Source organism: Cervus elaphus, chromosome 5, assembly GCF_910594005.1.
Source record: "Cervus elaphus chromosome 5, mCerEla1.1, whole genome shotgun sequence".
NCBI lineage: Eukaryota > Metazoa > Chordata > Mammalia > Artiodactyla > Cervidae > Cervus > Cervus elaphus.
Window position 1 is genome coordinate 117,326,287 of NC_057819.1, and position 12,263 is coordinate 117,338,549.

The window sequence follows — 12,263 nt, forward strand, 5'->3', positions numbered from 1 at the left end:
AGTAGAGTGGGGCAATGGTGCCCACACCTGGCTGTGCATTAGAACTCTGTAGAGAATGAGATCAGGATACAGGTTCCCGGGCCCCAGCCAAGTGAATCAGACCCCAGCCTGACATCTGGGAGCCTATGGCTACAGGGTTTTGCTCAGGAAAGCTACACGCCCACAGCTATGCAGACTTCATGGTAGAGTGTTCCATCCTGGTCCCACGTGTACCCAACTCAGCTTCTGAAATGTCTCTGTCTGCTATAAATGCCCCTCCTCTGACTACACCAACCCCCGTGCATGGCTCCTCCACGGGAGCACTGACTATACTCTGCAGAACCCACGGATGGAGCTCTAGTCAGCTTAAGCTCGCTAAAGGCTGGCTGACTGACCAAAGAAGGAGATAAGGGGGACACTTAAAAAGGTACTTCCACCCAGAATTAAGGTAAAGCCTGAGACAGGGCAGCGGCAGTAGACACGAAAAGGAAGATTCGAGACCGACAGGACACCTTGGGGCAGGACTGACAAGACACCAGGGGCATTTAACAGACCAGAGAGGCTCCATGCCAGCTGGCTGCTCCAGAGCCCAGGCGGTTCAGGGCAGGGCAGGCAAGCCAAGCATCTCAGGGCACACATTCAGATGCTCTGGCTGGACGCTGCTCTTCTTAAATTAAAAAAAAAAGAAAAAGCCCGACCTCCTTACAAGTATGATACTTAGCACAAATATGCAAACGTCCTCAGGCAGGGTCAGCAAATTTCTGGAAAGGGGCAGACAGTAAAGATTTTAGGCTTTGCAGGCCGCGCAGCTTCTGCTGCAACTACAGAATTTGCCAGAGGAGGAGAAAAGAAGGCTCCTGCTTTTACTCAGGGTGCCTAGCCCAGGGGCTCAACAGCGCCTGAGGGGCTCACTGAGGCCTGGCCTGACACTACCCTCCCCTGGGCCATCTCCTCTCCAGGACACAGGGCTCCCTGTGGCTTTCCACAGAAAAGTCCTGGAAGGAAAAGCCCAGAGCCCCACATACTGAAGCTCCACCCCGGCGTGAACCCCGCCCCCACCCAGCGGCTCTCACTTGTGGGTGACAGCTTTCAGGAGAGGCCAGAAGACGGGCTGAGGCAGAGGCTTCTGGTGGGCGCCTTTTTTCCTCTTCCCTCCGGCCTCAGCGCGGATGTGCTTGGCGTGCAGGCCGTGAATGAAGACGGCCTCCAGGGCGCTGCACATGCTGTTGGCATCTCCGTCTTCGCTCGTGACCACCGCGTCCGAGGACACGTACTGCTTCTGCAGTGCCTTCACGGAGCCCACTAGCTTCTTCTTGATGACCTAGGCGGTGCCGGACACAACACGGGTCTTTAGAGGCTCCTGTGGCGACCCCTGCAATGTCACTCTGCTTGTCACCAACCACGTGGGTCCCCATGCAAGCTCAAATCCGTGTATCTATGCAACGAGACTAGGACAGGCTGGGACTTCCCTGGTGGTCCAATGGCTAAGGCTGTGCGCTCTCAACGTAGGGGTCCCTGGTCAAGGGGCGAGGGCCCACATGCCGCAACTAAATATACTGCATGCTGCAACAAAGGCCCAGTGCAGCCAAATAAATAAATTAAAATTTTTTCTTTTTTAAAATTTTTTAAAAAGAAAAAACCAAAAAATTTTAATTAAAAAAAAATTTAGTACAGGCTAATGGTAGAAAATAAAGAAAAGAAAAAGAAAAAAATCACACTGAGAGGTGTTGTTGTTATTATTATTATTATTTGCAAAGATATTTGTGGGGTTTTTTTGCTTGGTTTTCAGCTTTTAAATTTATTTACTTATTTATTGGCCATGCTGCGAGGCTTACAGGATCTTAGTTCCCCAACCAGGAATTGAACCCGGGCCACAGCAGTGAAAGCACCAGGTCCTAACCACTGGACTGCCAGGGAACTGCCTGTTTGCTTGTTTTTTAAACCAAACTTCAGTGAGCTGACAGCCATATAAACCTTGTGTTTAAGTACTGACTCCATCATAGTTACAGATATGGGAGCTGAAGTAATTCATCTAGGGCGGGAGTGAGATTTTTCCATCTTAATCATATGACCAACATTCCACAGAGAGTCAATAAGTTAAGAGGCAAAAAGTGCTGCGTTAAAACAATAAAAACGCCTGGAAACAGGAGCATGGTTTATAGGAAGAAAGATCCTAGACCTGGCAGTCACAGCCTGGGTTTAATCTCAGTTCTGGTAGTCACCAGCTGGGTCACCTCAGATATTCCACCTAACCTCTCTGAGCCTCAATTTCCTATCTGTTATACAGAAATAATACTCTGTGATTTGCACTTGAGCGGGGGAACTCTTTGAGGGCAGGACTAGCTTTTTATTCATCCTCGTGACCTCAACAATGGTCCTGGTTCTCGGCATGTGTACTCAGTAAATGATTGCTGAATGAGTAAATCATAAAACATACACAGGAATCTTCCCTGGTGGTCCAGTGGTTAAGAATCCACCTTTGAATGAAGGGGACACCTCCAGGGTTCGATCCCTGGTCAGGGAATTAAGATCCTACATGTCTTGGGACAACTAAGCCCAAACACTATAACTAAAGAGCCTGTGAGCCACAACTGGAGAAGCCCACACACACTGCAACTAGAGAAAGCCTATATTTAAATATACATAAAGTCCTTTGGACATACAGAGTTAAGATTGTCCTAGCATAATAAAAGTACATAAGTCAAAATTACCTAAGGGTTTGGAAAAGGACTGGAAGGGATTACAGAAAAACTGGTTTCAATTATTAGGTGACAGGATTATGGACAAATATGTCACTGGTTTTTATTTTAGACAACACAATCCATGTTAATGTTCTTTGAAAAGTTATATGTTCTTTTGTTAGAATAGCTTTAATGAGACATAATTTACATATCATAAAATCTGCTCATTAAAACACACAGCTCGGTGGTTTTTAGCACATTCACAAAACTGTGCAACCATTGCTACTATCTAATTTTAGAACATTTCATTGCCCTCAAAAGAAACCCTGTACCTATTAGCAATCACTCACTATTCCCTTCCTCCCCCAACTTCTGGCAACCACCGATCTACTTTCTGTCTCTATGGATTTGCCTATTTTCTGGACATTTCATATAAATGGAATCACACAACATACAGCTTTTGTGTCTGACTTCTTTCACTTAGCATGTTTTCAAGTTTGTCGGTGTTGTAGCTTGGATCAGTAGTTCATTCCTTTTTATTGCCAAATAATATTCCACTGCGCAGATATATCACATTTTATTTATGCACTCATCAATTAATAGATATTTGGGTCGTTTCCACTTTTTCGGCTGCAATGTTGCTTGAACATTCATGTACAAGTTTTTGTGTAGACATATGTTTTCAGTTCTCTTGGGTATATACCTAGGAATGGAATTGCTGGGTTGTATATAACACTGTTCCACTTTTTGAGGAACTATCAAAGTGTTTTCCACAATGGCTATACCATTTTACACTCCCACCAGCAAGGGATGCGGGTTCCAACTTCTCTACAACCTCACCAACACTTATTATTGTCTGCCATTTTCATTACAGCCATCCTGATAGGTATGAAGAAGTATCTCAATATGGTTTTTTTTCCCCTGACACTGCTCGGGACGTGGGATTTTAGTTCCCTTACCAAGGAGTTAATCCACACTCTCTGCAATGGAAACTCAGAGTCTTAACCACTGGACAACCTGGGAAGTCCTTCATTATGGCTTTTTTTTTCCCCTAACTATTTTATTTTAAAAATTTTTATTGGCGTATAGTTGATTTATAATGTTGTGTTAGTTTCAGGGGCACAGCAAAGTGAATCAGTTTTATATATATATATATATATATATATATATCTCCACCCTTTAAAAAAATTATTTTCCCATATAGGCTATTATTGAGTATTGACCTTTGCTACACAGCAGGTGCTTATTGTTATTGTTGTTGTTCAGTCGCTAAGTCGTGTCCGACTCTTTGCAACCCCATGGACTGTAGCACGCCAGGCTTCCCTGTCCTTCACTATCTCCTGGAGTTTGTGAAGGAGAGGGAGACACGTCCCCAGTGCATGTCCATTGAGTCAGTGATGCCATCCAACCATCTCATCCTCTGTTGCCCCCTTCTCCTCCTGCCCTCAATCTTTCCCAGCATCAGGGTCTTTTCCAATGAATCTGTTCTTTGCATCAGGTGGCCGAAGTACTTCCTTATTAGTTATCTATTTTATATATAGCAGTGTGTATATCAGTCCCAACCTCCCAATTTATCCCTCCCTTCCCCTTATCCCCTGATAACCATGTTTGTTTCCTACACTAGTGACTTCACTTCTGTTTTCTTCCTTATGGCTTTGATCTGTCTTTGTCTAATGTCTAATGATATTGAGCATCTTTTTATGTATTTATTGGTCATCTGCATATCTTCTTCAGAGAAATCCCTGGTCTTCCGGTAACCTATATTCAATCCCCATTATTTCTTGTAAATCCCCATTTTATCACCAATAAGATGATTTTGGGCAGGATCTTTTGTGGGCAACTTTTTCTCAGCCTGAGGCTTCTCTTTCTAAACAGGGCTAATTCATTTCAAAGCGAGAAAAAACAAAGGCATGGCTGTCCCAGGCACCCCTTCCCCCACCCTGATCGTCCCTTGTTGCCTACCGGGATGGCAGCCCGGGGGTCCAGTCCATTCTCCACCCCTGAGAGCATTTCCACTCCAGCAGCAGCTCCCCAGGAGAATCACATGACACCTGCAGGGACAGACATGGCCACAGGAGCAGTCACTGCGCCAGCCCGCCTGTTCCCCACACCTCACCCCCAAAACTGCAACTGAAAGGACTTTGAATACAAACGTAAAAACTGAGAGTGGATTTTAAGGAAGGAAATAAGGAAGGAAAAAAAGGCTGATGGATTGGACCTCATGAGGAGAGGAGCCCTGGGTGCCAAGGGCGGGTCTGTCCCAAAAGGCGGGTAGAAAGGGCCCTTTGTACTTAGTTGCTCAGTTACGTCTGACTCTTCTCTGACTCCATGGACAGAGTAGCCTGGCGGGCTACAGTCCATGGGGATTCTCCAGGCAAGAATACTGGAGTGGGTTGCCCTGCACTCCTCCAGGGGATCTTCCCAGCCAAGGGACTGAACCCAGGTCTCCCACATTCTTTACCATCTGAGCACCAGCGAAGCCCAAGAATACTGGAGTGGGTAGGCTATCCCTTCTCCAGGGGATCTTCCTGACCCAGGAATCAAACCGGGGTCTCCTGCACTGCAGGCAGATTCTTTACCAGCTGAGCCACCAGGGAAGCCAGAAAGGGCCCTTTACACTGCACCAAACACTGGCACCAAAAGGCAGGGGACGAAAGGCAGATCTGATACAGAGCTGAGGGCGCAAGGGGACTGCTGCAGCTGAAGGCGCCAAGAACCCACAGGGGCTGAGAAGCAGGAACTCACAGTTCACATTCAGGGCCTGGGCCCTGCAACTGTCCCGTGACTCCTCTCCTAGCCCAGGCTCGGCCAGCCAGCGGGGAAAAGTACAACTGACATGGCTTCAGATGAATGGCACTCCTGCCACACTGCTGCTTCTCCTCTGGGCCATGAGGGCCTAGCCTGAACAGCAGAGGCACATGTCTAAAGGGTAACAACATGGGTTCTAATCTTAATTTGCCACTAACCAACTTGGCACACTGGGGCATGTATCAGACCTCTTGGATGGAGACTATGAGTGTGGACAGTGCCAAGCACAGGGCCTGATATTTACCAAGGATAAATGGTATCTCTAACCCGAGTGGACGTGGCTGTCCAAATTTACCGGCGAAGAATGCCACTGCCCAAATAAGTGTGTGCAGGCAGCTCAAGTCACTATGCAGAGACATCTCTTGGGGCAGCTGGCTTTCTCCTGAGGCAACTAGGCCAAGGGTGGCACAGTGGGGGATGGTGGGGACTTCGGCCTGAACCTGAGGGGGCTGCTGCCTGGTCCCACCACAGCAACTTGTCCAGACCAGGACTGGACAGGCACACTCACATCTAACAAATCTCGAGTGGCCACACAGCTGAGCATGAGAGGACACCAAAAACAGAATAGCAAAAAAGGGTTATTGCTGTCTCTGTTTCAAAAACTCATGCCCCAAGGGAGTCCCATGGCAGTCCAGTGGTTAAGACTCCATGTTTCCATTGCAGGGGCTGTGAGTTCAATCCCTGGTTGAGAAACTGAGATCCCACATGCCAAAAAAAACAATCAACCGAAACTCACGGCCCAAAGACGTTACTAAAATCAAGGCACGCTCAATGAGTTTTGTACCTTTTACATATATCGCCTCATTCGTTTCTCATAACCACCCTGGGAGTGTTTTATTGTCTTAGTGTTTATTTCTGTCTTTATTAACAGAAGCTGATGCAAGTCAAGGAAATTCCCAAGATTTCGAGGCTGGTAAGTGGCCAACTCCACCGCCCACTGCCAGGACAAGGGTCACCCCTGCTCAAGGGAAACCCTCAGCCTGATAGAGTGTGATCACCTCCCTTCTGGAAGAGGTGGGTGTGGGTGAGGGCTAAGGCAGGGAGGGAAAAGGGGGCAGGGAGGCCTGGGGGTCCAGGTGAGGGGCTGCAGGGGGACACTGAGGTCAGCCTGGCAGGAAAGGCTTACAGGAGGATGTGAGCGCGACACTTAGAAGTGACAGAGGCAGCACAGCCCTTAACAGTGGGAGATGGTCTGATTCAGTCCCTGGTCCCTGGGGCTGGCAGAGGGTAAACTGGACCCAGAGCTGACCTCCCGCAGTAAAGACACAACGGAATGAGGGAGGAGTTTGGAGGGTGGCCCCTGCAGAGCCAGCCCTGGTCAGGGCGTGACGGACCACAGGGTGCAACCCTTGGCCTCAGGCCCTGTCTTACTGCCTCACCCTCACCTCATTCCCCCTCCCACCTACAGTGATTCTCGGGCCCTCGTCCAGTCTCCCGCCACCAGCACCCCAGGCGGAAGGACCGGTGTTGCAGACAGTCCCTCTGGACAACGTTCCTTCCAGGCCACCTTGTGCGGCTCAGGAGGCCAAATCCAGGTGTTCTGGCTCCAAGACCCTGGGCACCAATCCCCTTCAGTAATTCCAGCGGCCACAGGCCTCCCCTCAGGCCACAGGCCTCCCCTCGGGCCTGCCTCTTCTGGAGGGAGCCTCAAGCCTCACAGCTGCCCTTCCCTCAACCAGCCACAGGTCAGGACAGGAAAGGCTTAGGCCTCAGCAACCCAGAACAACAGCCTGGGTTCATTAAGGCCTCATAATGAATTAACTGAAAATAATATTCATGGGTGGGGAAGAGGGGGGTAGCCCTGTTAGGAAGCAGGTGCTTCAGGCCAGTAAGGGTCTCTCACACATAGACTGACACTAAGAGGTCAGAGCAGGGCCAGACAAGTACCTGTCGCTTTTAAAACCAAGTGTCAGAAAGGCTGCAGAGTGACAGTGAGGAGAAGTTCAGAAGGCAACGGCCACTTGATATGTCACAAAACGGGACTGAGGCTTTGGGGTTCATGCCACACTTTGGGGCACACCTTCCTTTGCAAGAAGCCAAAGCACCCCACCTATGTGGGTCTGCCCCAGCATGCCTCAGGGAGGCAGCAAACAGCTCAGAGGCAGGAGGGTGATGGTTGATGGCACGAGAACTTGCTGATGGAACCAGAATGGGGCTCGGTCTCCTGACTGCTGGGTCAGCAGTCCATCATTCTCCAGGCCCCCCCAGTCTACCTTCCCATGGGACGGGTTTCACTTCCTGTCCTCAGAACACTCTTCACTGACACCAAAAACCAAACCAAAGCGGGGGGGTGGGGGGGGGGAGCTGCAAAGAGACCTAGGCTAAAAAGAGTAAGGGGATAATGTGGGGAACACTGCTAAAAGGTTCTTCAAACACCACTGGTGGAGTTTGGCAGAAAAGGCGACTTCTGTCTGCCCCTGAGGCAAATCCTAACCTTGAAAAGTCTACCTCTCCCCCTAAGTAACAATTCACCCGGACTCAACGCTTCAGGCTTCTCTAATCTCATGTAATTCTTAAATCAATCCTGTCAGAGAAGGGTGATTATCCCCATTTTACAAAGGAGAAAACTAAGGGTCAGTAGGAATAGAACTCTTTGGTTTCCTCATTCTAAGTCTTGTGTCTTTTACCAGATCAAAGCGTCTCAGGTCTTTGATTCCAAGAGTTTCAGGCAAAACTTATTACTTTCGAACTAAGTAATAATTAACTTTACACTCAGAAACTCAATCTTACCCATCAAGTCTGTAGTCCCAACCAGCTGAGGCCAAGTCCTTTCCATGGTACCCAGGTTTCACAGTTGTCTTTTCTTAAATGTTCCAACACACAGGAAGGAATTGTTCTGGTTGCTTTTCTTTCTTATGCTGCCTGGCCTTCTATGTATGCCCAATTTCACTTCCTCCAGAGACCAAGGAAGAAAGAAAAGAAAAAAATGGCTTAGATGAGACTTACACAACAGGAAGAAAAGAACTGCTGGGCTTCTCCAGTTCTGAAACACTCCATCCATCAGTAAACAGCAGCCTCCTCTCCTTGGAGACTTCCCAGCTATTCCCAACAGCCTGCTCTCTACCGCCTGAATCCAGCCCTGTACCGGGCTATTGAGAACAGTCTGGCATTTAAGCCATCCAGCTGCTGTATGAACTGATGAGTCATGATTTTCAGTTGGAAAAGAAGGACAAAGTTATCTTCTGATTCAGAAGGGCAGCTGATCTTTCAGACGTGTGAGTGCGGAGTGAGTAAACTATACCTCTTTCCACCTGAAGACAGCTGCATTTCTGGACAAGTGTCCTGAGGCAGGAGAAGGGAGTGGGGAGAGTGTGGAACAGCCTTTGAAGTTATCAGATGCCAGCTAGAGGGACAGAAATCTCTAGCCCTGTGATTCCCAAACTAAAGGCTAGTGAGTAAGGCCAGAAATGTGAAGTCAGTGAAGACAGAGCAGCTTTCTTTCCTCCTTCCTTCCTTCCTTCCATCAATAACACCCATCTCCCCCATATTCTTGTCCCATCCTTAGGATTCCAGCAAGGACCAACTCTGAATGAATGATAACAGGAACTTTGATTCATTCACCATTGCATTTCTGGTGCCTAGAGCAACACACAGCACATAGTCATGCTCAAGAAACATCTACTGGATGAACATTAGAATAAAACAAAAATAAGGCTCAGGGCAGGAATCTCCATTTCACAGGCTGAGGGAAGCTGAGGTATACAGTTCTCAGCCAGGATGGAACACCTTACATTAAACCACCCTGCCGGCTGGCTAAAACTATTTCAATGTATCCCACCTTAATAGCGTGGGGGGTGGACACTGAAGGGAGAAGAGCATTCAACTTTTCAAAGGAGCAAGACTATAAATAGCAAGAGGGCTTCCCTGGTGGTCCAGTGGCTAACATTCCATGCTCCCAATGCAGGGGGCCTAGGTTTGATCCCTGGTCAGGGAACTAGATCCTGCATGCCACAGTTAAAAAGATCCTGTGTGCTACAACTAGAACTCAGTGTAGCCAAATAAGTAAATAAATATGGGGAAAAAAAGATTATGAATGGCAAACAAAGACAACAGGTCCTATTGGGGACCCTTTAAAATTGCTACCAAATGGTCTCTAAAGCCAGGTCATCAGAATTTGAAAAGAATGTGTACCCCCAAAGCCCAGGCGATGATAAATGCTGAAAGTGGGGCCTCAGGAATGTCCCTCTGCCTCAGCCACTCAGATATCTGGGCTCCCCATGCTCATGGGTAACCAAATGGCCCAAACTCAAAGATCCAGCACCTGCAGAAAGAGGAAGTGATTCAACAGCCGCTATACCCGCCTGAGCCTCTGCCTCCTGGGAGCCCTCTCACCTACGCTCTTCACAACGTGTAACATCATCTCTGGCATCCACTGCATTCCCTGTGCTCAGGACAGGTCTGCTCTCAGCTCTAGCTGGCAGGAGCACCAGGAGCAGGTCCATAACAAGTAACAACACATGGACAAGGCTCTGTGAACACTGCCACACAGTGGTGCTCCCGGAGCTTATTCCCAGCCAGAAAACCAGCCAACAGGAAGTGATGGCTTCCATTGCCCCAGGCTATGTGGGAGCCAGGTGAGTGGCCATTCTTCACCTTCCAGGTATCTGGTGACACCTACCATTCCGGAAGCAGCACAAGTCATTTAATATGAATGTTAGACATACAATTTCAGGGGGCAAGTCCAGGGGACCAGACAACTGGGAAAAAATTCCCTGACCCTGACCCAAAGCAGGGAGCTCTACTTCTCCACACTTAACACCACATGAGGCCCTGCCGGCACCCATCAAACCCCTCAGTGTCTAACTGCTGGGCTCCCAGAAAGCAGTGACATTTGGCTGTTGAGGGGCAGCTGGTGAGGTTGGCAGGGGGACTCTGCACTGATTCTCAGACTGAGTGGGGACTGGGTTAAGGGAAAAACAGGTGTAGAACTGAGCTGGGGATAGCAGAGGTGAGAGGGCAGGAGACCTCATTTTTAATAAGATTGGGTGAGGATGCTAAGAACTGGGCACCAAGAGTCAGGGGCAGTTTAGCAAAGACTTAGGGACAGGAGTGTCCTCTGATGGTTGGAGATGGATAGGAAGTCTATGGTGGGCTAGGAAGTGAGGGGTTGAGTCTGAAGACAAGAGGCGTGTAAGACTTGAGAAAGGGCTGAGATCAGAGTTATCAAAAAGAAAAACGTGTGCTCAACAGGGCGTCTACTTTGGTGGTGGGTCTTAAATGAGAGTTGGACAGAGATGGGGTATTCAGGATGGGCATACCTTGGGGAGCTGAGCAGAGGGTGTGGAAGATTCAGATAAGAAGGCTGATCATGAAAAGGGCTAACCGAACCAGAAAAGAGTCCAGTGTGCGGCATGAGGATAGCCAAAGGGGTTGAGAGGTGAAGATGATATGTGCTGGGGGGAAGCAGAGGCATGTGGTCAGGGTCGGGGTTGGAACTGGGCTATAGTGAGGTCAAGGATGAGGCTGCATTTACGCAAGACCGGTGGTGGTGGGGTGGGGTGGTAAGCGCCAGGGTCAGGTCACGAGTGGCAAATGGAGGGGACAGGCCAGCAGCGGCGGTGCGGGCCGAAGGCTAGGGTCGAGTGGGGCGCGGAGCTTGGGCTGGGAAGGGTGAGGGCTCAGAAGTAGGGCAGTCTCAAGGCAACCAGGGGTCTGGGCTCACGGAGAGTGCTGGTGTTCCCTTGCTCATATGCGTCTCGGCCTCGCCGCCCCTCTGCTGCCCGCCTCGCCCCGGATCCTTAACTCACCGAAGGGAGCGGCGAGGGGGCGGGGGCACTGCCAGCCGCTGCAGCCCCTAAGCCTCGGATGGGACGCCGCGGCCTCCCGGCCACTGACAACAGGAAGCGGCTCCCGCGGCGCCTGACGCCGTCACGTCACTCTGCGTCCGGCCCCGCCCCTGCCCATGGAGCCAATCGTGGGGCCCGGAGGGGCCTCGGGGCGGGGCCAGCGCTCTCCGGTGCCGGAGGGTTCTCAGCCCGGGGGTAGATACGTGTTCTGGGAGGCTCACGGTCAACGTACCCCAGCGGGGCGCGGAGAAGCAAGGCCGCCGGCGCCCGGCGGAATGCGTCCTCACTGCCCGCCTCCCGCTGGATCTGTGTCAGACGAGATCCTGGCTTCTGAGTTCCTGACCACATCTGCGTAGAACTGGGGCTGTCACTTGGCCTCCAGTGAAGGCTCCCCGCTTGGAAAATGGGACCAACGCCTACCCTATTTTTGCCTCCCTCAGGGCATCAGTGTAGCCAGATGGGCAGAGCCCAGGCCCAGCTTGGAGCTTCTCTCCCGCCTGGCGTTTCTCAGGAAAAGCGTGTATGTTTTAAGCACAGCTTGTATCAAGGGAACGCCTTGAGGTCCCCTGGGCATTATCTAGTAACGTACCATCATGCCTGCGCCACCACACTCCCTCAAGCAGTTTTTCTCACGTAGCCTTGTAGTTGTTTGCTTTCCGTTGCAGAAGTGATATTTCTCTTTCAAATGGAATCAGAATAGGGACTTCCTTGGTGGTGCAGTGGTTAAGACTCCATGCTGCCAATGAAGGGGGTTCCATCCCTGGTCAGGGAACTAGATCCCACAAACCAACGAAGACCTGGCGCAGCCAAATATTTTTTTAAAAGGGGTGGTACTGAGAACCAAAGGTCAAAAGTGGGGGTTGGGGGGCGGGTCCTGCCATACTTGAGACATTTAACACGCTTGGGTTTCAATCTAGTGAGACTAAGGCCTGCGTGTGGGAAGAGGTACCACTACATGCAGGGCTTCCCACTACGTGCAGGGCCGTGGGACTTTGGGGTGGTTTTACAG

At 50.0% G+C, this 12,263-nt stretch overlaps 1 protein-coding gene across 5 annotated transcripts in view; it reads right to left on the reverse strand.

The window, feature by feature from the left end:
- Positions 1-11,369, reverse strand: part of PLEKHM1 (pleckstrin homology and RUN domain containing M1) — a 58,507-nt gene extending 47,138 nt beyond the window's left edge. For 2 of the 5 annotated variants that reach the window (XM_043904886.1, XM_043904883.1), the window contains exons 1-4: positions 11,216-11,369; positions 8,199-8,361; positions 4,623-4,711; positions 1,053-1,300 (exon numbers count right to left, since the gene is read on the reverse strand). In XM_043904886.1, the coding sequence (XP_043760821.1) occupies positions 1,053-1,300; positions 4,623-4,670 (296 nt within the window). In that variant the 5' untranslated portion in view covers positions 4,671-4,711; positions 8,199-8,361; positions 11,216-11,369. Of the gene's footprint in view, positions 1-1,052; positions 1,301-4,622; positions 4,712-8,198; positions 8,362-8,414; positions 8,580-11,215 lie in introns of those variants that run through there. The other 3 variants (XM_043904887.1, XM_043904885.1, XM_043904884.1) reach the window with 3 other exon arrangements.
- Positions 11,370-12,263: the final 894 nt, after the last annotated feature.